Source organism: Hylobates moloch, unplaced genomic scaffold, assembly GCF_009828535.3.
Source record: "Hylobates moloch isolate HMO894 unplaced genomic scaffold, HMol_V3 SCAFFOLD_6, whole genome shotgun sequence".
In the NCBI taxonomy this organism is placed as follows: Eukaryota; Metazoa; Chordata; class Mammalia; order Primates; family Hylobatidae; genus Hylobates; species Hylobates moloch.
Window position 1 is genome coordinate 74,916,122 of NW_026652281.1, and position 26,227 is coordinate 74,942,348.

Below are 26,227 nucleotides of genomic sequence, written 5' to 3' on the forward strand. Positions count from 1 at the left end.
AAAGAGAGAAAGAAAGAAAGAGAGGAGGGAGGGAGTAAGGAAGGAAGGAAGGGAGAGAGAGAAAGAAGAAAGAAAGAGGGAGGGAGGAAAGAAGGGAGACAAGCAAGCAAGAAAGAGAAAGGAAGGAAGGAAGGAAGGAAGGAAGGCAGGCAGGCAAGGAAGGAAGGAGGAAAGAAAGGAAAGAAAGAGAAAGAGAAAGAAGGACAGGCCAGGTGCGGTGGCTCACACCTGTAATCCCACCACTTTGGGAGGTCAAGACGCGTGGATTGCCTGAGGTCAGTAGTTTGAGACCAGCCTGGCCAACATGGTGAAACTGCGTCTCTACTAAAAATACAAAAATTAATCCCGGCATGGTGGCGTGCGCCTGTAACCCCAGCTACTTGGGAGGCTGAGGCAGGAGAATTGCTTGAACCCGGGAGGCAGAGATTGTAGTGAGCTGAGATCACGTCGTTGCACTCCAGACTGGGCGACAGAGCGAGACTCCGTAAAAAAAAAAAAAAAAAAGAAGAAGAAGGAAAGAGGAAAAGAAAGAAAAAGGAAGGAAGGAGGAAAGAACGGAAGGAAGGAGGAAAGAACGAAAGAAAGAGAAAGAAGCAGCTGAAAAGGTCAAAGGATGAGTGGCCTGGCTGAACAGCCCCTGCTGCCTACAGCCGGACGCAGGTGGGCACTGAAGCGGCCTCACGCTGCAGGTCTGGAGGGAGTCCGAGGAGCGAGGCTGCGTGGGATTCCTGCTGGTGCTAGGGCAGGCGCCTGTCATCTGGACGAGAGTGGAAGGAAGTCGCGGGGCAGTAATAGGGGGCGGGAGGCGCTGCGAGGCGCCTTGGGGTAAGTGCCACAGAGACCCAGCGGGAATGCAGGGTACCAGGGTGGCCTCGGGGCGGCAGCAGGCGCTGCGCGGTGGCCCAGGAAGGCGCAGCGCAGGCCGGGCTGGGGGCGCAGGGTGGCCTCTGGGCGCCAGGGGGCGCTGCGAAGTCGTGGCCCGCTCCGGGCGGTCTCAGGTGCCTGGCGGCCTGGGGAAAGCACCTGGGCAGGTGGGGGCGGGGCCTGGGGAGGCGGGCCCGGTCGGCCCACAAGAGCCCGTGGTGGTGCTGCCAGGGGATGCTAGCCCGAGAGCGAGCAGAGGAGCAGCGCACCCGGATCGCTCATTCACGGGGCTTGGACCCTTTGGAACCGAAAGGTGAGTTCAGCCGGGTTGGGTCGGACCAGCTCGGGGGTTCTGGGCACCGGAGCGGCTGTCGGGCGCCAGGGCGTCGGACGCCGTCAGCGCGGTGGGTGGCCGAGCCAGCAACAGCCGGTGGCGGCTTCCCGGTGCCCGGGATGCTGGGAAACCTTGCCCGGGCGGTAGCGGCCAGCTCTCCGGGGTCTACCCACGCCGTGGCCCGGAGCACGAAGCCAGTCGAAAGCCATTCAGAGTCCGGGGATCTGGGGGTCCCGGGCCGCACCTGGCCTCTTTCCTCCGCCCAGCGCCTGTTCAGCCCCCTTCCCTGCCGGGATGAGTTGCGTCGACTTGTCCGCTACTGTTCCTTCTACCCTCTGGAATGCTTTCTCCGGGGTGACTTGGTGCAGAAAGAAACAAATACTTGAAGTGGGCTGGTTGGATTCGCTCCAGCGGCTTCAGCCGGCGCTCCCCCGGGACAAAAGTGGCTTCAGCCACAGGACAGCGCCCGCTCGCTCCGCGCCGGGAGGGCAGGGGCTGCGGGGTCGCTCGGCAGGAGCTCGGGTCCGGGCCCTGAGGCTGAGTTCAAGTGATTTCTGCACAGGAGTCGCCCTTCGGGACAGGCACCGATCGGGAACTCTCCGGTCCACCGAACCCAACGCTAGACTTGGGGCAAATCTCTCATCCCTCCCCAAGCTTTGGGGTCCTGCACTGTGGGATGGGGGACAGGCAAAATCGGTGGTAGGCGAGGAGAGGGTGTACGGAGTCGCTGCGGTGAGCCAGGGCCCTAAAATTCTAAAGAATCCGTCAAATCCTTTCTACCTGTGTGGTCTTGAGCAAATTACCTAACCTCTGTGCCTCAGTTTCCTTCTCTGTGAAATGGGCCAAGTAATAGCACCTCATATAACTGTAGTGAGGATTAAATCAGGTAGTGTGTGAAAAGGACTGAGTGGGATGCCTGGGAGTAGAGAAAGGGATCAATAAGTGATAGCTGCTATTATTGCTGCTTTCCCTGCTGCTGTTATTATTATTAATGATAGCTAGTCGTTAAAGGGACTCCTAGGTGCAAATCCCAGCTCAGCCACTTTCTAGTGTGACCTTGGGCAAGCTACTTAACCTGTCAGCATCTGTTTCATTTGTACAATGGGGGTGGTTGTGATACCTACCTCAGACGATTGTTGTGAAAATTAAATGAGGTGACACCTACAAAGTACTTAGAAGAGTAAGTGCTGGGTATCAGCTAGTAATTCTTCCACTAAGGGTATCACATTGGCTCAGGCTGCATAATCTAATGGTAGCTACAGTCTTGTTTCGCTTTGAAGTTGAAATATTATTTATATGAATATTTTATCTGTTTTGCAAAGAGCAAGATCGGTTCCCTTCCTTCACTTGGGGCTCCTCTGACGTTGTCGACTGATCCATTGGGGTCAAGGTCGGTTCTGGGGAAGGGGCTGATGGGGCAGAGGGACCCCTGAGAGCTGGGGATAGGAGCTTCCAGAATCACAGCTTCTGTTGAACATTCACAGAGGAGGGCTGCAGTTTTATTTGACAAGCAATTGAACCTGGACCTAGATTTTAAAAACAAACTCTCGCTAATTTTTTTCTTTCTTTCCTTCTTTCTTTCTTTATTTTATTTATTTATTTATTTATTTATTTTGGATTGTGGGGAGGGAGGAGGTAAGGATAGGCAATATTTTAAGTGATAAAGAAGTAAATTATGTTGCTCTTGCCCAGAGGCTACTAGCATCATTTTGATGGTGTTCTTCATCCTGGTAAAATCATATCAATCTATGGAGGGTTTAGAGCAGTTTGGCTGCTCTGGGCATCTCACCTCCATGCCCAGCACTCCATTTCCTTTCCTTAAGGAGGAAGCCTTAAGAGGCCTTAAGCCCACTAGCATCATAAGCTTGGAAGCCTCCTAGCTTTGCCCCGGCTTCCAATTTTAGTCCATATTTCATGGGTTCAGGGTGGGAAAAAAAGACATAACTCTGCGGGTTCCGAATCCTGCCTAAAAATCTTGGTGGGACACATTGAAGTCACAGACACAGGCCCTCTCTGGTCCTGGGGACCACCCTGTATACCCTAGGATATGTCCTAATTTGCCTTTGTCACTGTAGAAGGCATAGGGGGACACAGTTTTCATATATCCCCCACCCCCAATACTAATGCTCACAAGTCTTGGGAAGTGGTCATGTGCACTGTTCAGAGTTTGGAAGTTAAATAGCTCTGTGTTCCTTTTTCCTCCTACCTTTAGTTCTTGGTACTGTTAATTAACTCTCTGCACCCAGCATACTACCAGGCCCCTCAAAGGCATATGCCATAGCAGTGAAGACTGCAAGATTCCATCCAGCTCCTCCACTAACCAGCTGCATCATCTTACACAAGATATTCAACCTCTCTGAGTCCATTTTTCTCCTCTGTAACATGGATATAATAATAGCATGCCTATTTCATGGAATTATTGAAACACAAAATGAAATACATATAGGCTATGTGTATATTTATAGAGAGAGACTAATTTACTTATGAGACTAATGAGACTATATATTATAAACATGAAATGAGTTTTTATGTAGTATATTAGTTCATTTCTAAAATTATTTCTCATTGTAACGTTTGTATAGTTGAGATGCATCGTGTACATTGATGAATGTGATCATTTGCTTTCCAATACTGGTACTCTCCCCCAAAGCTGTTATTAAATCAAGGGCGTTCTCTAAATTAATGGTATCTTAGAATCAAGGAAATATGGCACAATGCCTGGCAAACACTAAGTGGCCAATAGTTGTAGGTTATCGTTACATCAGGTGATCTAGAAACATTAAGAGCTTGACCGTAAAGAGAAGAAACAAAAGAGAAATCGTTTCACTTACAATAAAGCCTCAGAGGAAAGGCTGGGGAAAATGCAGCCAGGAACATGATCTAAGGTGGCTGCCGGGAAATTCTCTTGGCAGATTGCATCTGTCAGTTACAATCTGCCGAGCACTGCTCTGTGCCAGACACTGTGCTAGGCACCGGGGGGCATAATGAGATAGGAATGCTGCCCTAGAGGAAGGCGGGCTACTGGAGGTGATAAGGCACGGGTACCCCTGCCTGATAAGAGAGCTGATGGGGCTGCTTCCAGAGCTCCTGCCCAGGAACCCGGGGAAAGGTCCTGCAGCCTGTCCAGCCAGCGCTTCGCAGGTTTCATCTCACCCAGCCCCCACACGGCTAGGCCTGGGGGCTGTAAGAGAAGTAGGCAGCTTCTCTGGCAGCTGTGGTGGCCAAAAACAAACGTCTCGTGGAAAAGGGGCCAAGGCTTCAGAATGCAAAGTGCCTAAGCCACAGAGGAACAGAGGAAGGAGGTCTCTAAGGGCGCGTGGACTGGTGTTTCCCAGACTGTGGCCTCCAGGGACACACTAGCCGGCTAGTGCCTGCCAGCTCACCTGCTTCTCTTCTTTGCCCTCCAGCACGCCCGTCCTCAAAGTCCCGTCCTCAAAGTCCCATCCTCGCCATGGCTCCCGGAGAGAAGATCAAAGCCAAAATCAAGAAGAATCTGCCCGTGACGGGCCCTCAGGCGCCGACCATTAAAGAGCTGATGCGGTGGTACTGCCTCAACACCAACACCCATGGCTGCCGCCGCATCGTGGTGTCCCGCGGCCGTCTGCGCCGCCTCCTCTGGATCGGGTTCACACTGACTGCCGTCGCCCTCATCCTCTGGCAGTGCGCCCTCCTCGTCTTCTCCTTCTATACTGTCTCAGTTTCCATCAAAGTCCACTTCCGGAAGCTGGATTTTCCTGCGGTCACCATCTGCAATATCAACCCCTACAAGTAAGAGGCATGAGCAGGGAAACGCGAGTAGGGAGCCAGGCCCCCCACAGAGGCCAAAGCCCCTCCCAAAAGTGACACACTGGCAGCCCGGAGGTCGATTCCAGCCTACAAATGTGCTTTCTAGAAATTTGAATTTGTTGCTAACGCTGATAAACAGCCCTCTCCCTGGTTCTAAATCTGTATGTACCAAGTTTTCAGACCATCAGTGACTTTTTTTTTCTTTTCTTTTTCCTTTTTTGAGATGGAGTTTTGCTCTTGTTGCCCAGGCTGGGATGCAATGGCGCGATCTCAGCTCACTGCATCCTCCACCTCCCAGGTTCAAACAATCCTCCCGAGTAGCTGGGACTGCAGGGGTGTACCACTGCGCCAGGCTAATTTTTTGTATTTTTAGTGGAGACGGGATTTCACCATGTTTGGCCAGGCTGGTCTTGAACTCCTGACCTCAGGGGATCCACCCGCCTTGGCCTCCTAAAGTGCTGGGATTACAAGCGTGAGCCACCGCACCTGCCCTTTTTTTTTTTTTTTTGGAGACAGGGTCTCACTCTGTCACCCAAGCTGGAGTGCAGTGGTGCAATCATAGCTCACTGCAGCCCCGACCTCCTGGGCTCAAGCAATCCTCCTACTGCAGCCTCCTGAGTAGCTGGGACTATAGGCACATGCCACCGCATCCAGCTAAAATTTTTTATTTTTTAAGAGATGGGGTCTTGCTATGTTACTCAGGCTGGTCTCAAACTCCTGAGCTCAAGTGGTGCTGCCACTTTGGTCTCTCGAAGTGCTGAGATTACAGGAGTGAGCCACCACACCCACCCCATCAATGACTTCTGAGGATGGGCTAGCCCGGGGAGAGCAGAAAGAGGAAGCTGCAGGATTTGTTTCACTTTAGAAGGGGCCTGAAACGAACTAACCCCCTCTGCACACTCCCCATATTGAGCCCAAATTAGCCAACCCCCATCCGCATCCGCGTCCCTGGCTCTCCAAGCTCACATGTTCACTCTCCTTGCAGCGTGAGGGAGCTCAAGGCTGACTCAGAAGTGACACCCAGGTGACTTCTGTAAGCACCTCAGCTGCCCCAAACCCTCATCTGAATAAACCCAGCCCCATTAATTGAGATCATCGGGCCCTGGGTGTGATCAGCCCTTGGGACTGCCCTATCATCCTTGGCAGGACCTGTTCTAAATGGGTCATCAGAGTCCTTCTCAGGATTATGGAAAACTGGTCCGTGAGGCAGGTCAGAATCAGGCAGACTTTGTCAGAGCAGGGGTGGGGAGAAGGGAAGCAGAGCAGGGGAGGAAGATTATCAAAGGAAACTAACTTGTCCAGAGTCATCAGCGAGTTGGTACAAAGCTCAAAATCAAGATCAAGTCTAAGACTCTTTCTCCACCCTCCATGTCTTCCTCTTCTTTCTTTCTGCCTCCCTCCTTCTCTCTCTCTCTGGTCCTCCTTCCTTCTTTCCATCCATTATTTGTTCCATAATAATTTACTCAGCATCTATAAACTGTCATGCACTATACTAGGTTCTGGGATAGAGAACTGAACAACCCAAACACAGTATTTGCCCTAGTGGAGCTTATACTGTAGTGGAGGAATAAAGTCTCAATAAATCTAATAATACTAATATAATTAACAATAGAGGCACAGTGGCTCATGCCTGAAGTGGCTCAGCACTTTCAGAAGCCAAGGCATGAGGATTGCTGGAGGCCAGGAATTTGAGACCAGCCTGGGCAACAGAGCAAGACATTTTATTTTAAAACATTTTATTTTAAATTAGCCAGGTGTGATGGCACACGTTCATAGTCCCAGCAACTTGGGAGGCTGAAGTGAGAGGACTGCTTGAGCCCAGGAGTTCTAGGCTGCAGTGAGCCATGATTGTACCACTGCACTCCAGCCTGGGCAACAGAGTGAGACCCTGTCTCTAAAATAATAACAATAATAGAGGCCACTTAATTATCTGTAGGTATGTCTGTGTGTGTTTATTATATATAATAAACTCATTGAACCTTCCCAACAAATCCCATTTTACAAACGAGAAAGCTAAAACACAGAAAGTCTAAGACATTTGTCCAAGGTCAGGTAGCCAGTACCAGGATGGGGAACCTAAACTCAGGTAGTTTGGCTAAACCCAGGGGTTTCTATTCTCAATTGCTATGCTCTGCTGCCTATGCCTACAGCAAGTGGGAGAAAGGAGAGAGGAGAGAGTTAAGAGGAGGCTGGAACAATTTGATTTGTGAAAATTAAAAGACGGTATATTGTGCTTCATGCAGGCAACTCCTTTATAACTATTTTGTGTTCTTGGGGGTCATCGAGGTAACAGTTATACCCTCCTTCCCCCCAGCACAGATTTGAGGACACTCAGTGGGCAGAGGCAGAGTGAGCTGGGTGGAGAAGGAGCCTGCCCATTAGGTAGACTCCTGGTTGGCAGTTATTTACTTGTCCTCACTGTGGCTGGTTTATGGGAGGCACCTGACAGTCACCACTCCAGAAATGCTGGTCGGGACAAACTCATCAACACACCCCGAGAGCAAGCAGACGGTGGCAGAGGTGAAGCCACAGGAAGTCACACACGAGTCACCCATGAGCCTTTCCCCAATTGCCAGAGCCAGGGGTCACTTTGGATGGGTCAAGTCATGAAAGGCATGGTCTCCTCTGCCAAGGAGTTGGGAAAGGTGGGCACGAGACTGACAGGTGTTGATGGAAAACAGCCTGGAGGAGCACCAGTGTTCTGCCAGGGCCACTTCCCCTCTCCCTGACTTTTCCTCCCCACCTTGGCAGGTACAGCACCGTGCACCACCTTCTAGCTGACTTGGAACAGGAGACTAGAGAGGCCCTGAAGTCCCTGTATGGCTTTCCAGAGTCCCGGAGGCGCCGAGAGGCAGAGTCCTGGAGCTCCGTCTCAGAGGGAACGCAGCCTAGATTCTCCCACCGGATCCCACTGCTGATCTTTGATCAGGATGAGAAGGGCAAGGCCAGGGACTTCTTCACAGGGAGGAAGCGGAAAGTCGGTGGTAGCATCATTCACAAGGCTTCAAATGTCATGCACATCGAGTCCAAGCAGGTGGTGGGATTCCAACTGGTAAGATTTCACCCTCTCATTCTTTCACTGCTTAGGGGCATGGGATGGGCTGGGTCCAGGACTCTTCTCCTTGGCCACTAGCCCCTATGCTCCAACTGGAAGAAATACACCCAGCTGGAGTCAGACACAGTGACTCATGCCCTTAATCCCAGGGCTTTGGGAGGCCAAGGCGGGCGGATCACCTGAGGTCAGGAGTTCGAGACCAGCCTGGCCAACGTGGTAAAACCTGTCTCCACTAAAATACAGAAATTAGCCGTGCATGGTGGCACATGCCTGTAATCTCAGCTACTTGGGAAGCTGAGGCAAGAAAATTGCTTGAACCCGGGAGGTGGAGGTTGCAGTGAGCCCAGATGGTGCCATCGCACTCCAGCCTGAGTGACAGAATAATACTCTGTTAAAAAAAAAGTTGGGGGGAGAGGAGGGGGGCAAGCGGAGGGAGAGCATTAGGACAAATACCTAATGCATGCGGGGCTTAAAACTAGGTGACTGGTTGATAGGTGCAGCAAACCACCATGGCACATATATACCTATGTAACAAACCTGCATGTTCTGCACATGTATCCCAGCACTTAAAGTAAAATTATTTTTTAAAAAAAGAAAGAAAGAGAGAAAGAAAGAAAAGAAAGGAAAGATACCCAGCTGGGATGATTCAGCTGCAAACAACTGAAACTGATTCAGGTAATTTTAAGTTGTGGGGGGCAGAGGGAGGGGGAAATGTATTAGAAGGCAACCAGTAACTCATGGAGGCCTCTCAAAGGGCAGAAATTAGGGCAGATGCAGGGATCTGGGTAGCAAGAAATGATGAAAATCCATTTCAGATATTGCTGCTGGATTAAAGAAGCATCAAATATGTTCAGTTTTTGTTGGTGTTGTTAATGCTTAAGAGTCAAATTCCATCTTGGGACTATCTGGTTGGTCAAGCTTGGGTCACCTAATCACCCTTTGGCTAATGGATGGTGGAGTATCTTCATGGACAATCTCACCAGGCTGTGTCCAGAGGGGGAAAGGAAATTCTTCCAAAGCAAAATTGAGGTGCAAGCACTCGAAAGAAAAAGATGGACAATAAACAGCAGAAACATCAACGTTCCTGCAGTACTTGCCTTCGTGAGGTGCTTGGCCTGACTTCATTTTCCCTTTTGGTGCCATTTGATGTTTTTTTTTTTTTTTCAGACAGAGTCTCACTCTGTCACCCATGCTGGAGTGCAATGGTGCGATCTTGGCTCACTGCAACCTCTACCTACAAGGTTCAAGTGATTCTCCTGCCTCAGCCTCCTGAGTAGCTGGGATTACAGGCATGCACCACCATACTTGGCTAATTTTTCGTATTTTTAGTAAAGACTGGGTTTCACCATGTTGGTCAGGCTGGTCTCAAACTCTTGACCTCAGGTGGTCCCCCTACCTCGGCCTCCCAAAATGCTGAGATTACAGGCGTGAGCCACCGCACCAGGCCTGAGGGGCTCTTGAGAAATGCCATTCGCTGAAAATGAATTCTAGTACCTTCCTGGGCAAACTCCATCACTACCCTCCCTCTCCATGCCCCAGCCACCTCTGGAGGATGGGGGCTATGTCCATACCTTATAGGCTTGATTGCCAGTTGTGTGACCTTGTAGCTGTAGTCCCAAATCCTGAAAAATGGACCTTCTTCTAAATCATTGAGATTTCAAAGTCTTCTTGGGTCCTTTCACAGGATATCTGCAAGGTTCTTCTTGATACCAAAATCAACTCTTTATATATATGTTTGTTTGTTTGTTTGTTTTAGAAACAAGATCTCACTCTGTCACCCAGGTGGGAGTGGTGCAATCATAGCTCACTGCAGCCTAGAACTCCTGGGCTCAAACAATTTTCCCACCTCAGCCCCCCAAGTAGCTTGGACTACAAGAATGCATCACCGCACCTGGATAATTTTTCTATTTTTGTGGAGATGGGGTCTAGCCGTGTTGCCCAGGCTGGTCTCGAATTCCTGGCCTGGATCAGTCTTCCCACTCCAACCTTCCAAAGCGTTAGGATTACAGGCATGAGCCACTGCAACCAGCCAAAATCAGCTGACATCTGTCCATTTAGAAAAGTTTCCAAGCTTTGTGTGATGAGAATATTTGGAATGTACAATGGCTTCCCTATGAAGTTCTCATTATTGTATATTTCAAACGTGGGTCCTCCCAGCTACCACACGTGGTTGGGAAGGATGGTGTTTCAGTCAACATTCTGTGGGTGAGATAATGGGTACAGAATACCTCGCCTAAGATCCTGCAGAGAAGTAGTCTCTCCTCCTCCTGCAGAGTCTGGGCTGGATTCCAGATGTCTTGACTGTTGATATGATAGGAAATGGGAAAGGTTGTTAAGAATGTAGTAGCCTCAATCAGATGAACCTTAGGTGTCTGGGGACCCTGAAGAAGCTGGTTTTGCTTCTTTCTTGGTGGGCAAGTAGTGCAGAGTTGCAGGAGTAGGACTCTGTGTCCTTTCTCATTCAGCCCCTTTTTGGTCCTTGAGGCTTGAGGATGATCACTCCCAGCCCCTAGAAGTGAGAGGAAACCCATCCTTGTCCCAGATATCCAACCTGTTCCCCTGAGTATCTGGCCTGGAGTCTCAGTCACTCATTCTTATGGTCCTTCTGAAGAGTAGCAATAGAACTGATGGCTTCAGCCTCACGTCTCCTCTTATTCACAGTGCTCAAATGACACCTCCGACTGTGCCACCTACACCTTCAGCTCGGGGATCAATGCCATTCAGGAATGGTATAAGCTGCACTACATGAACATCATGGCACAGGTGCCTCTGGAGAAGAAAATCAACATGAGCTATTCTGCTGAGGAGCTGCTGGTGACCTGCTTCTTTGATGGAGTGTCCTGTGATGCCAGGTTAGAAGAGAACGCTGCTCTCTCAGCCTCTAAGGACTGGCAGCTCTGAGTACCAGGCCCCTTGCAGGAATCTACAGCCTTGATGATAGGTCTTGGGAGCAAAAGGTGCTCTTCTCACTGACGCTGCCTTTGGAAACTGCTTACATGGGAGCTGTGTTCTAGAGTCAGTGAATGAGGTGTACATGACATAAAATCAAAATATCCTTAAACTCATTAAACTACTCATTAAAAACAAGGTAATTGGCCAGGCATGGTGGTTCACACCTCTAAATCCCAGCACTTTGGGAGGCTGGGGTGAATGGATCACTTGAGGCCAGGAGTTCAAGACCAGCCTGGCCAACATAGTGAGACCCCGTCTCTACCAAAAATACAAAACTTAGCCAGGCGTGGTGGTGCACACCTGTAGTCCCAGCTATTCAAGAGACTGAGGCAGGAGAATCGCTAAACCCGGGAGGCGGAGGTTGCAGTAAGCCAAGATTGCACTACTGCACTCCAGCCTGGGCTGCAGAGTGAGACTCTTTTCTCAAAAAAAACCAAAACAAAGCAAAACAAAACAAAACAAACAAACAAACAAAAAACCCAACCCACGAGGTATTAGATTGGCACAAAAGTAATTGCTATTTTTGTCATATGGTGTGCATATAACCTAACCTTGTATATTACCATCATGCATACTGATTACTAAGAACCATAGTTCTAAGGAAGGAAGGAAGAGAAGGAGGGAGGGATGGGAGGAGAAAGGCCCATGTTCAAACATGTGAGATTTCAAACCTTTCACCTTTATGATAACAGTCAGATCCCTTATAGTGACTGGGCAGTGGGTGAGACATTCTAAATTGTTCCTGGGCGGGGCACAGTGGCTCATGCTTGTAATCCCAGCACTTTGGGAGGCTGAGGAAGATGATTGCTTGAGCTCAGGAATTTGAGACCAGCCTGGGCAATGTGGCAAAACCTCCTTTCTACAAAAAAAATTCAAAAACTTATCTGGGCATAATGGCACACGCCTGTAGTCCCAGCTACTTAGGAGGCTGAGGTGGGAAGATCGCTTGAGTCTGGGAGGTTGAGGCTGCAGTGAGCCATAATTGCGCCACTGCACTTCAGCCTGGGCAACAGAGCAAGACCCTGTCTCAGAAATAAAAATAAAATAAAATAAAATAAAACACTGAGCCTCTTTCACCTATCTGTATATGTTAGCAGACAGATTGGTTCTTGTGAAAAGTAAATAATTGGAATCATGTCTCCCTAAGAGTTGGGTTCCAAAGTCACGTAAGGGCACAGATGATGTGATTCTTTCCCTGGGGATTATTTTCTAGGACTGGGAATTTGAATGGAAAATGTCAAGTGTTGGCTGAGAAATTCAAAAGTGGAGGAATCTGGGGACAGACATGGCACAAGGAATGTCAAGTCAGGATAGAGATGAAGGTGAGAGGATTCCGAGAGAAAACAGAAGGTAGAGAGTCTAGTTCTATGTCCATGTGTGTCAACCATGGATGACGGGCCTTGTTTGTCACCTGATCAGGAGCAAGATGGGGAAAATGAGTCACGTCTCTCACGCATTCTCCCCAAAGAGAGTTGGCTCCGTTAGCACTGCCCTGCCCAGCTTCAGCTAAGACGCATGGGGGAGACCCCTTTCTGACCCATTTCCTTCCTCCATAGGAATTTCACGCTTTTCCACCATCCGATGCATGGGAATTGCTACACTTTCAACAACAGAGAAAATGAGACCATTCTCAGCACCTCCATGGGGGGCAGTGAATATGGTAAGGAAACCTGTGCCAAGGAGATCTTGAGGTCCTCCAACAGCGGACATGGGGACAGCAGGACACTGGGGATGCGGGAGCCCTCTGGAAATGCAGGATCTCTCCCACTTGGCCAGAAACCAGGGATGCCCTTTTTTCTATCAGTGTTTCCATCAGTGTTCATGCTGGTTCCTTCCTTCCAAGTTAGTGTTTGTTTTCCTTTTTGACCTCTCCTCCATCTTTGAGAGAGCGACAGGGACATCACTGGCGTTCCTTCTGCTAGGGAACTACTCTGGTTTAAACTCATAGCTAGGGTGAGTAATGCAGTACAGGTGGTTTCCAAAGGGAGTTGAGCCCAGATATGCTGAACAGATTAGGGAAGTAGATGCACATTTATCTTAGTTCAGGTGACAGATTCTGGTCAGAGCCGAAACCCAGCTCGGCCACTCACTGTGTGACCTTAGGCAAGTTACTGCGCTTCATCTATAAAGTGGGACTAATAATAGTATCTCCCATGTGAGATTACTGAGAGGACTTAAGATACAGACTTAAAATAAGACCTGCTCTGTACTCTGTTAGTCTGCTTGGACCGCCATAACAAAATACCAGAGACTGGGTGCCTTGGACAATAGACATTTATTTATCACAGCTTTGGAGACTAGAAAGTCTAAGATCAAGGCACAGGCAGACTCGGTTCTGGTGAGGCTTCTCTCTCTGGGTTGCAGAAGGCTGGCTGTCTTCTCTCCACGTCCTCAGATGGCCTTTCCTCTGTGGTGTGTCAACAGAGAGAGGCCTGTGATGTCTCTTCCTCTTCTGATCAGGATATCAGTCCTATCAGATTAGAGCCCCCTGCTTATGACTTCCTTTCAGCTTAATTAAAGTCCTATCTCAAAATAATATCCCTTTGGGGGTTAGGGCTTCAACATATGAATTTGAGGCAGAAAACAATTCAGCCATAACACATCCCAAGCACACAATAAGTGCTAGCTGCTATTATGATTACTACTATTATTACCGTTACTAGCATTGTTACCAGTCTACCACCATTGCTGCTGCTGCTACTGCCCTCAAAATAATACCATTGCAATTTCCAGCACTACTATTACTACTATTCCACTATGATTACATTTGTAGGGAAGGTAGGAACTGAACAGATTGGCCTGGCTTATGCCCAAAAGGAATTCTTGAAAGGTCCCATGCAAATTGAAAATGATGTGATATGTAGATATACTCCCACCAGGACAAGCAAGGGCCTGTCATAAAGGAAACACCCACTTGGAATTCTGGCCTTTGTCCCTGTGTAGTCTGTACTCTTACTAAGTCTGCAAGAAATCATAATTCAGTGCACATACTTCATGGAGAAGAAGTAATCTGGAAACTGAAAATGAAAAGTTGCAGGATCCTGGCTCTGCTATGGAGGGGCTGTGTGACCTCAAGTAATTCACTTCCTCTCTCTGAGCTTTGTTTGTAATTGTTTACAACTTATTTACAAATTGTTTGCAATTGTTTATAAGTTGTTTACACATTGTTTGCAATTGTTTACAAATTGCCCTTGTTTACAAATTGAATGTCAGAATAACTCTCAAAATTCTCTTCTTTCCATCTATATAGACCCTGCTGATTCACTCATCCATTTACCAAGCATGGAGTTTCTCCTGTTTGCCAGGCCCTCTTCTATGTACCAGGCACACAGCAGTGAAAAGACAGATGTCTTCTCTGCTGTTAGGAAACTTACATTTTCATGGGGAGAGAGAGATGAAAAATGAGTACACAACTACACAGACATGATCTAGTTACAAATCCTAATGACTGCTATTCAGGGAAGAAAGAGGCAGAGTGGGAAGACAGAGTGGCTGGGGTCGGGATGGGGGGGTTAGTTTGGATAAGAAGGCCCAGAAAGATCTCTAAGAGGAGGGCTATTTAAGGAGGAAAAGATTCATGTTAAGATCTACACAAGAACATTCCAGGGACTACCAAGGGCAAAGGCCGTGGGAAGGATGTGAATCAGATGTGTTCTAGAAAAAGAAATAAGACCAATGTGCTTGGAGCTTATTGAGGTGGGGAGACAGTGGGAGGAGATGAGGAGGGAGAAGTAGGCAGGGGCTGTATCATCATCACCTTGATAGATGCAGCCAGGTTTTTTCTGTGGCATTCCCATATATCCAGTGAGATGCCACTGAAGAGTTTCAGGTTTCAGGGAGTGACCTGAGGTCCAATTTTCAAAGGACCTCAGCCCATACATGAATGAGCAGGGTCTCTATGGATGGAAAGAAGAGAATTTTGAGAGTTATACTGACATTCAATTTGTAAACAAGGGCAATTGGTAAACAACTGCAAATGATTTGTAAACAATTGCAAACAATTTGTAAATAAGCCCAGAGAGGGGAAGTGAATTGCTGGAGGTGACAGCCCATCCATAGCAGAGCCAGGATTCTGCAACTTTGCACTCTTAGTTCCCATGTGCACTGATACTGTGTTTACTCTGGTGCTGGGTCAGCATAGACTGCAGGGGGCAAGAGCAGGAGTGGGAGGAGAAGTTGGACCAGTGATCAGAAACACCATTAGTAATTCATCTTTTTCTCTGAGTGCCCGCCCTGAGGGGTTAAGCAGCCAGAGCAATACATGTTCTTTTGAATGTTCTGAGCTCCCCATCTCAAAGGACCACATGGAGATGCATGTCCCAGGCAGAGTGGCAATTTCCTTACATTTGGCAAAAACGTATGCTTAGAAAGAACTGTGACAGTGATACTGCGTTTGAACCCCTGTTTTGGGCTAAGCTATGGGGGCACAGCAGAGAGCAAGTCAGGCACGCATTCCAATCTCATGGAGCTTCCAGTCAAGCCCTTGTCCACCTGTCACTTGTTGGAAATACCTGGTCTTGGATTTGAAGCTCCTGAAGCAGTGGGAGAGGTGGGTTACCCCCAGAAAATGTTTTCCTAGCCTTGGATCACAGCAGGTTGCCTTATCCTCCCAGGGCTGCAAGTCATTTTGTACATAAACGAAGAGGAATACAACCCATTCCTCGTGTCGTCCACTGGAGCTAAAGTGATCATCCATCGGCAGGACGAGTATCCCTTCGTCGAAGATGTGGGAACAGAGATTGAGACGGCAATGGTCACCTCTATAGGAATGCACCTGGTAAGAGAATATTCTCATTTCCATAGGCTTGGAGAGAACAGATTTTTTTGTCAAGGATAACCAATAAGGTGCAGCTTCTGGAAAAGGGTGTTTGTTTCAAAAGGAACATGGTCCCCGATTTTCCCATGGTTATCCCATTCATTTCAGGAGTTACATTAAAGGTTGTGTTTGTATCTTCTGGCTGGCTGCAGTGGCTCACACCTGTACTCCTAGCACTTCGGGAGACCGAGGTGAGGTCAAGAGTTTGAGACCAGCCTGGCCAACTTGGTGAAACTTGTCTCTACTAAAAATACAAAAAATTAGCTGGGTATAGTAGTGTGTGCCTGTAATCCCAGTTACTCAGGAGGCTGAGGCAAGACAATAGCTTGAACCCAGGAGGAGGAGGTTGCAGTGAGCTGAGATCACGCCACTACACTCCAGCTGAGCAACAGAGCAAGACTCCATCTCAAAAAAAAAAAAAAAAATGTTGTATTTGTATGGATTAATAGGACAGGGTGCCATTTGGGGAAAGAATTTCAAGACACCAGCATTTATGGAACCTATGCTGGAAGCAAGGCATTAGGACACTAACTATATATTTGTCAGTAATACAAATAGATAAGATTACCACCTATCTTTCTGGGCTGCTTAGAGGCCTATGAGGCATGTCAGTAACTGTATTAAAGCCTAGTGGAAAGTCACTCAGCTATCCAAGGTCTATTTAGCCCATCACACTTCCGTCAATTTTACCTCATTTACCAAGAACCCCTTCTCCCTCCAAATTTGACCTTTGTGGACCTCATTGGGCACTGAGAACACGCAAACTTATCAACAGAAGCACAAGTAAGCCGCAGACTCCAATCCCCAAGTCAGCCTTGCCCAATGGGAGCTGAATGGCAAGATGAAGAGTGGACTCTGATAGCCCTGGTCACTCCACTGCTTATGGAGTTTTCTTGTTTGCAGGCCTGGGGTCTTTTTATTCCAGGATCTATCTGCCTCTGCCTTTCTCTCTTTCATAGAATGACTGTTAAGAACTTATTTAGACCGGGTACAGTGGCTCATGCCTGTAATCCCAACACTTTGGGAGGCCAAGGCGGGTGGATCACTTGAGCCCAGAAGTTTGAGACCAGCCTGGGCAACATAGCAAAACCCTATCTCTATCAAAAACGAAATACAAAAAGTCACCAGGCATAGTGGCACAGGCCTGTAGTCCCAGCTACTCAGGAGGCTGAGGTAGGAGGATCACCTGACCTCAGGGAGGTCGAGGCTCCAGTGAGCCATGATTGTACCATTGCACTCCAGTCGCGGTGACAGAGTAAGACTCTGTCTCAAAAACAAACAAACAAACAAACAAAAACTGATTTAAAGGAGTTAGCTGCAGTGCATGCACCTGTAGTCCAGCCACTCAGGAGGCTGAAGTGGGATGATCACTTGAGCTCAGGAGTTCAAGACCAGCCTGGGCAACATAGCAAGACCCCATCTCTACAAAAAATATAAAATTAGCCAGGCATGCTGGGACACACCTGTAGTCCCAGCTATGCAGGAGGCTGAGTGGGGAGAAGTGCTTGAGCCCAGGAGTTCAAGACCCAGTTTGGGCAACATAGTGAGACCCTGCCTCTATTTTTTTTTTTTAAGAACTTATTTAAAGAGAGTGTCCACACCAACCATACCAAGGAGTGTACCACTCAGAGCGTATCTCTCTTCCACTCCTGACATCGAGACCTCTCCTTCCTCTCCAGAGGGACCACCACTGTTGCTACTGTGTCTTGGCAGGGATATTCTAGTCATTTAAGCAAGTGCATATAGGTATAAGCGTTTCTCCTTTTATGCAAATACAAAATATTTCTCACTTAATGCTATAGCTGGGAAATGGTTCCATATCAAAACATACAGATCTGCATCATTCTTTTAAAAGATTCATAGTCTTCCATTGCATGAATAAGTTACTGATGCAACCCCCCATTGATAGACATTTGGTCATTTCAGGCACAACTAAAAGCAATGGTGCAATGTGACGTGTATTTGCCCAGTTACTTCCTAGAAGTTTGTCAAACAGGACATGTGTTTGCCAGATTGTCCCCCAATGAGGATTTAGCAATTGAGAACCACACTAGCAATATGAGAGTAGCTATTTCCCCACACTCTAACCAACATAATGTATTATTCAATGTTTAATCTTTGCTAATCTGTCAAGAGAAAAATGGTATCTGTTATCATTTTAATTTGCATTCTTTCATAATGATGTTTTTCTTTCTTTCTTTCTTTCTTTTTTTTTTTTTGAGACAGAGTCTCACTCTGTCACCCAGGATGGAGGGCAGTGGCATGATCTCGGCTCCACATCCCGGGTTCATGCCACTCTCCTGCCTCAGCCTCCCAAGTAGCTGGGACTACAGGCGCCCGCCACAACACCTGGCTAATTTTTTGTATTTTTAGTAGAGACGGGGTTTCACCGTGTTAGCCCGGATGGTCTCGATCTCCTGACCTCGTGATCCATCCGCCTCGGCCTCCCAAAGTGCTGGGATTACAGGCGTGAGCCACAGCGCCTGGCCCATAATGACGTTTTTCTTTACCTGTTTGGGGGTGGGGAGAAAGAAACAAAATCTCCTTGTGGACTATACATCTGTTCATGCCTTTATTTAAATCCAACCTTAATATCCCCAATTAAACTTCCTAGCCTTTATCCTTCACAAACATATCCTCCAGAGAAGTGGTTTCCAAACCTGGTTGATTATCAGACTCAAAGCCACTGAATCAGAATCTCTAGAAGATAAGCCCAAGGATCTATATTTTTACAAAGTTGTAGTGGTTATTCTAAGAGGCAGCACACCTGGGAGCCTTGGCTTAACCTTTTTTTAATGTTTAAATTTAAAAAAATTTTTAGAGTCAGGGTCTTGCTCTGTCACCCAGGCTGGAGTGCAGTGACACAATCATAGCTCACTGGAGACTTGAACTCCTGAGAGCCTTGGCTTTAGAAGCTTGAGCAATGCAGAATTAGAGGAAAAGCTAATTGTGTCTTCCCAAGTGAAAGTGAAGCTAGAATGACACAAAGTTCTAGCTATAGCTTTGCATTGGGTTAGACAAAAAGATGGTGGGCATTTAGGGCTTGGATATCCATCTGTCATTTATCCATTTAATTGACATTTTCTGAGCACCTTCTATGTGCTAGACATGGGGCACCTCAGTGTGGAGGACACCGTCCCTTTCCTGAGAGAGTCTAGAGTCCAGCAGAGAGGATTGAGTAATAAACCAGAAATGACACAAATGATTCGTTATAATTGCCATAAGTGCTATGAAGAAGAAATGTAAGACCATATGAGTGCATATTATGATATGACTGACCTGGGGCTCATTTTCAATGGGGAAGATGAGGTTCAAGGAAGGCTTTCCTGAGGAGGTGCTATTTAAGCTGAGACAGCAAGATGATGAACTGGAATGGAAGTATGACAGACGAAATCTGGGGCTTCACTGCCTCATGGTGCCCCATGAAAAGGATAATCCTGGACAAGGGAAACCATCAAAATGGTCTTTCTGGGCCCCCAGATGCTCTCAGGAAGCATGTTACTTAGGGGCTTTGTTCCAGCATGGGAGGGAAGTAATGTGTATCAGCTTGAGCTGTGTGAATGAAAAAGGAAAAATCTCGAACCCCCAATCTGCTCAAACTGTGACTTGAAAAGACTTTTTTAAGAGATAGCCACTTAAGTAGCTGGGCAACTGATTCGTTTGTTCACCGGCAGATGGCAAAACCTCAGAGCACAATGGTGAGCATTTTGGTCAGACATGTCCCACACACTTTTATCTGCACCCCGAAGTAGGATCCAGGATTTGCAGCGCATCCTTCCCTTGTCCTTTCGCCCTCTTCCCTCTTTTCAAACTGGTGTGAGTTACTAGAGCTTGCAAAAGTATAAGAACTAAGGAATTCTGCTCTCTTGTTTTCTTGCTCTGAGCTTGGAAATACCCACCACATTGTTAAGCAAATGTTCTCTTTACTAGTGGTGGGTAAACAAAGACATGAGTGAGTTTTCTGCTACACCTAATTTAAGACATAGAAAATCAAAGCCACAGAGCAGGGTCAGTCAGCTCTAGGTTTGATTTATGAGCATTTAGAACAACAACAACAACAAAAAAACAGGGTTTATGAAGAGGTCAGCAGAGGGTCACTAAGAAAAAGTCCAACCAAACTAGACTTCCTTTCTTCCTTTCTGATTTTATTTATGTATTGATTGATTAATAGGTGTGTGAAGCTGGTAGGCTCAGTCAGGCTGGCCAGGCAGTTGGTAAACAAAACTTCCTTTATTCACTGAGAGATTGTGTGTCCAAAGTACTGAATATTAAAAGGTGAACCCAACACAGCTCCTACCTTCAAAGTTCTTAACTTTAAGAGGGGAAGACAAAAGTTTGCTTTTTTAAAGACAAGGTCTTGCTCTGTCATCCAGCTGGAGTGCAGTGGTGTGATCACAGCTCACAGATCACAGCAACCTCGACCACCTGGGGTCCTGGCATTCTCCTGCCTCAGCCTTCCAAGTAGCTGGGACCACAGGCACATGCCACCGTATCTGGCTAATTTTTAAATTTTTGTAGAGATGGGGGTCTCTCTATGTTGCTCAGGCTGGTCTCAAACTCCTGGCCTCAAACAGTCCTCCCATCTTGGCTTCCCAAAGTGCTGGGATTATAGGCGTGAGCCACCACACCTGACCAAAGACAAAAGTAAGCACAACTTTGCAATACAGTTTCCATCTCTGTGGAAACAGACCTTTTCTGCCTGGTTCCAAAGCTTACTTCTTAGAACATAACAGATCCTCAGTAAATATTGATAGATGACGGATGGGTGGGTGGGTAGATGGATAGGTGAGTGGGCGGGTGGGTGGGTGGATGGATGGCTGGATAGAAGGATAGGCGAGTGGGTAAATGGGTAGGTGGATGGATGACTGGCTGGCTGAATGGATAGACAGGTGAGTGGGTGGGTGGGTAGGTGGATGGATGGATGGATGGATGCCCAGACAGAAGCTACTGGAGAAGGCTTTCTAAATAATGGATTTAGAAGGACAAGCGCAGGCAAATAGTCAAGAAGAGCCAGTCCAGACAAAGAATATAGCAATTACAAAAGAGTCACAAAAAGGAGTTTATTTAAGCTGTGTAGTGAAACTTTTCAAAAAATCATTTTAGTGGAAGTATAATCAGTACACTGGAGACAGCACATTTGTAGTAATTCTGGAAAGAAATGATGTGGACCTCAGCTGAGGCAATGGCTGTGGAGGTGAGCAGAGGAAATAGATTTCAGGGATATTATAGCACAGAAGCAACAGGGCTTGACAGCCAATGTTAGCAAGAAGGGCCAGGGGGAAGTTGGATTGATACTTGGGTCCTGGCTTGGGCAGGGAGATGGAGGAATGCCAGGCTCAGAATTAGAGAATCCAAGGGCAGGGTATGTTTTTGGGAGAAGATGACCACTTCGATTTGGGACAGACCCAATTTGTTATGCCTTTGAGAAGTCAAGGTGAAAAGAAAGCATTCATTAGATGCTATGGACCTGGAGCTCAGGAGAAAATCTTGGGGGGTAATTGTAGACACGGAAATAAATGCCATCACCCAAGACCTGAGACAGAACCCTAAACATGCAAATGTTTAAGGGCTGAGCAGAAAGTAAAAGGAGAAAGAGAAGCAGAGAAGTAGGAACAGAAGCCAGAAAGAGTTGGCATCAGATAAATCAAGGAAGAGAATTTTACAGAAGGTGTGACCAAAAGTAGCAAGTACAGTCGAGAGGTCAGGCAAGGTAGAAGGCAAAAGTATTCTCTGGTTTTGGTAGCCAAGAGGTCACTAGTGTTCTATGCCAGAGTCGTTTTCAGTGGAAGGAGTGGAACAGAAACCAAAGTGCAGTGGGTTGAATGGTGAATGGGAAATGAGGAAGTGGACATGGGTGGACCACTCACCCAGTGGGGTTGGGGACCAGGCCCTGGAGAATGGGGAGACTCCATGTCATTACAAATCCTGTTGTACCTTTGATTCTAAAGCACATACCCAGACTTCATTTCACAAGTTCAGTCTATGCCAAACAGGGATTAAGCACTCTGATGGTTTGGGCGCGGCGGCTCACACCTGTAATCCCAGCACTTTGGGAGGCCAAGGCAGGTGGATCACGAGGTGAGAAGGTTGAGACCATCCTGGCTAACACAGTGAAATCCTGTCTCTACTAAATATACAAAAAATTAGACAGGCGTGGTGGCAGGTGCCTGTAGTCCCACCTACTCAGGAGGCTGAGACAGGAGAATGGTGTGAACCCAGCAGGTGGAGCTTGCAGTGAGCCGAGATTGTGCCATTGCACTCCAGCCTGGGCGACAGAGCAAGACTCCATCTCAAAAAAAAAGAAAAAAAAAAAAAAACTCTGATGGCTGAGATTCAAACCCCAGTTTTGCACATTGGTTGTGTAATCTCTGCCTCAGTGATCTCATCTGTTAAATAGGGACGATAATAATGATGTTACTTCATGGCTTGTGAGAATTTAATGAGTTGGTACATATGAAACGCTTGGAAATGTGTTTGGCGTATAATAAGTGCTTAAAATATATTGGCTTGGCTGGGGGCAGTGGCTTACACCTGTAATCCCAGCACTTTGGGAAGTTGAGGCGAGTGGATCACTTGCACCTAGGAGATTTGAGACCAGCCTGGGCAATATGGTGGCACCCCATCTCTACAAAAAATATAAAAATTAGCCAGCTGTGGTGGCACACACCTGTAGTCCCAGCTACTTGGGAGGCTGATGTGGGAGCAGGGGTTGTAGCCCTGCCATGATGCAGGTGGCAGGTGATATCCATCAGAAAAAAAAAAAATATAGAGAGAGAGAGAGAGAGAGAGACTATTACTATATATTTTTTAAGAAAAGAGGTGAAGAGAAGGAAAAATAACTTTGAGTGAAAAAGGAAAAAGAGGGGTTAGGGAAGGTTTCTATTGTCTTTTTTGACACCTCTCTCCTTTATGAATTTTATATATATATACATATATACATATATAATATATATTTATATTATACACTACTAGTACATTATATATAAAAGATACTATTAATAATTATACATACATAAAGGATAGTGATTATTTGCCATATGTGTTGCAAACATCTTTCCCAGTTTGTGGTTTTCTTTAGGGTACTTTTTCACATGTAAAATAGTGAATATTTACTTAGTCAAAGTCTTTGTTTTCTTTTTTAGTCATTATGTTAATGAGAGTTCTTCCTCTTTGAGACCAGACACTAAATTGAGTTTGCTTCCAGTTATTTTATTATTTCATGTAATATTTTAAACCATCAGAATTTTTTCCACCGGGTACAGTGGCTCACGCCTATAATCCTAGTGCTTTGGGAGGCCAAAGTGGGAGTTTACTGCTGCTCTGACCTCCTGGGTTCAAGCAATCCTCCCACCTCAGCCTCTCAGGTAGCTGGGATTATAGGCGTGCACCACCACACCTAGCTAATTATTGTATTTTTAGTAGAGATGGGGTTTCGCCATGTTAGACAGGCTGGTCTCGAACTCTGACCTCAAATGACCCACCCGCCTCAGCCTCCCAAAGTGCTGGGATTACAAGCATGAGCTACCACGCCTGGTCTATTGTTGTTATTGTTTAATCAAAATCAAATAGCCACTAGGTAGCACAGTGGGAATCTGATTTCAGACTTGTTCGGACCCAAGCCCACATTCCTGACCCCTTAGCTAGCCTGCCTGGTGCTACCGGTTGTTTAGGGGTGAACAACCATTGACCATAATACGGTTCCTCGAGAAACAACCTTCTAGAAGGGCTCAGAATTCAACCCCCTTATGCCCGTGGTCAGAGGAGACCATCAGGACAGGGTCATGGGAGGCCTACAGACCCAAAGCAAACAAAACCTCCTCAATAATGAGTCCAAGCTGGGCACAGTGGCTCATGCCTGTAATCTTTGGGAGGCCAAGGAGGGCAGATCACCTGAGGTCAGGGGTTCAAGACCAGCCTGGCCAACATGGTGAAACCCCATCTCTACTAAAAATACAAAGAAATTAGCCGGGCGTGGTGGCTCACACCTATAATCCCAGCTACTTGAGAGGCTAAGGCATAAGAATGGCTTACACCTGGGGGGTGGAGGTTGCAGTGAGCTGAGATCAAGCCACTGCAATCCAGCCTGGGCGACAGAGTGAGACTCCATCTCCAAGAAAAAACAAACAAACAAAAAAGAGTCCCTCCCAGATCTGCACAGGTTCAAGAAGAAAACCATCCACCTGTTCCATCCCCAGCCTGGCCATCTCTGCTGTCCCCTCCCTGGCAGAAGCAGCAGTCCATTCTAAGAAACAGGGGCAGAGCATGGAAACCAAGGGAAAAAAAGGCCCCCCACCCACCCCCAGAGCCCAGTTGCCACTTTGGCCTATTGACTGGGGCTGGTAGACACCTCCACCATGCCCTCAGTTGCTGGGGGAGGAAGTCCTTTTTACTACTGGGAGAATCTCTCACTCAAACAAAGTCTTACCCAGAAATGTACACAATGGAAACAGAAATGCGGGATGAATGTAGTTGAGCCTGGGAGACCAGCCTGCTTACCGCCCACCCCTCTGTGATGGGCCCTAAAACAGGGTGCAGACAGAACAGAATTTGCAAACCTCTAAGCTGTGGTAAGGCGGGCAATCTTTCTGAGAAGGTGACTTGGGATTACTGGCTGGGACAAGAGTTACCACTGAAATGTGAGAACAATAGTCTGATAGCCACCTTGTCTGGGAATAGCTTGGCTGGACTGACCACCTCACAGATGAGAAGTGATTATACTGGTTGGAAGGTCTCAAGGTTGCAAGAAGGTGGGAGCTGGCTCTCTAACCCCAGAAGCTGTGGGGGCTTTGACAAAGGCCCTCCTCTTGTCACCTCCCTTCCCCTCAGGCTCTGCTGCCATCTGGGCTTTTCCCCTTAGCACTGTTTATACCTTAAAGAATGAGCTTGCTGGGTGCAGCGGCCCATACCTATAATCCTAGCACTTTGGGAGGCTGAGGTGGGAGGATTAACCTGAGCCCAGGAGGTCAAGGCTGCCATGAGCCATGATTGCACCATTGCACTCCAGCCTGGGTGACAGATCGAGACCCTGTCTGAGAGAGAGAGAGAGGGTGGTGAGCTAAGGACTCCTATGCAATCGCGTCCTTCCCCCAACATCTTCAGAAAGAAGCAGAAAGAACCTGGTTTGATATAAATGGGCTCCATGTCCCACACATATACCCCTATACCTACACATACATGCACACATCCACTCACACACATCCACACATACCTATGTGTGCACACACACACTTTTACATGCATAAGTGTATGCATAGATACACATACAAACTCACACATATGCATACATATACACACTCTTTTTTGTGTGTCCCTGGGGGTCAGGATAGAAGTCAAAATGTCTTCCTAGCCTCCACAAGCCAGGAGTTCTGGAAAACTGAAAGCTGGGGCCGAGGGAAGAGCATTCTGTCAAAGTTCACGCATTCGAGGCTTTGAGAATCTCTACCCCACTCAGAACAGAAAATTCGCTCCATTTGCTCTACTTCTGGTTGCTTCAGAAAACAACCTGAACCTTCCAAGAGCTGTGAGTTTGATAAGCATCGTTGCAGAATGAAGGGCCATTGAGTACTCAGAAAGCGTTGAAATTCAAATGGTTTCTCATAATCGGTTTCCTGGAAGCAGGCCATGGGCTGGTTTTCAGGGTAGAGGGAGCCCCAGCCACCCCTGCTGGCTGCACATGGCTTGCCTAAGTGGACAGACCCCTCATCTGGATGCCAGAGTATTGTGCTTTCCTCCCCAGGAAGGTAGAGCCCGTAGCTGACGCTCTAGACTCTGGGAACAGTTCAGCAGGACCAGGGGGGCCCAAAGGAATGTGTCTGCCCAGGGATCCTGCTGCTTGGAGAAGCTTAGAGGATGGCAAGGAATTGTGACCTCAAGGAAGGCCACTGCTTGGCGTCTTTGCACCTCTGTGCCCAGCCCAGCCCTGGCGTGCACTAGAGGCCCTGCACCCATTTGCTACCCAGCTATTAAGTCTATTTATTCTGTACTAACATAGAAAGACACTCACTCTTGTTACTAGGAAGGGCAGGTTGCAGGGCAAAGTGAATGTGTGAGTCCATGTCTGTCTGTCTGAGATGCAGGATCTGATCTGTTCGTGCAGGCACCCCTGGGAAAGAGGGGAGGCCAGACAGCCACTTTCCCCTTTGTTTGCTTCTGTTGTTTAAACAGTTTTAAATGAGCATCGTCAATTGCCCTGGAGGTACTTGCAGCTAATTCAGGGAGACTAATGGGTCAGCAGATGAAACGCAATACAAACAGAAAGGGATTATAGCCAGTTGAGATGGCTACAGTTTCCACCTGCCTCAAACCTCTTAATTCCTTCCCCCTCCCCCCGTTTTCATTCTTTCTTCAAAGAGAAAATAATTTTCTTCCCTCCCACAAATCTGCCATTCTTTTTCTCTTTACCCCTATCTCCCCAACCAAA

At 47.4% G+C, this 26,227-nt stretch overlaps 1 protein-coding gene across 1 annotated transcript in view; it reads left to right on the forward strand.

Moving 5' to 3' along the window:
- The first annotated feature begins 1,155 nt into the window (after window positions 1-1,155).
- Window positions 1,156-26,227, forward strand: part of SCNN1G (sodium channel epithelial 1 subunit gamma) — a 33,863-nt gene continuing 8,791 nt past the window's right edge. The window contains exons 1-6 of the mRNA XM_032155925.2: window positions 1,156-1,177; window positions 4,606-4,966; window positions 7,736-8,036; window positions 10,701-10,891; window positions 12,548-12,651; window positions 15,605-15,768. Of these exons, the coding sequence (XP_032011816.1) occupies window positions 4,650-4,966; window positions 7,736-8,036; window positions 10,701-10,891; window positions 12,548-12,651; window positions 15,605-15,768 (1,077 nt within the window). The 5' untranslated portion in view covers window positions 1,156-1,177; window positions 4,606-4,649. The remainder of the gene's footprint in view (window positions 1,178-4,605; window positions 4,967-7,735; window positions 8,037-10,700; window positions 10,892-12,547; window positions 12,652-15,604; window positions 15,769-26,227) is intronic.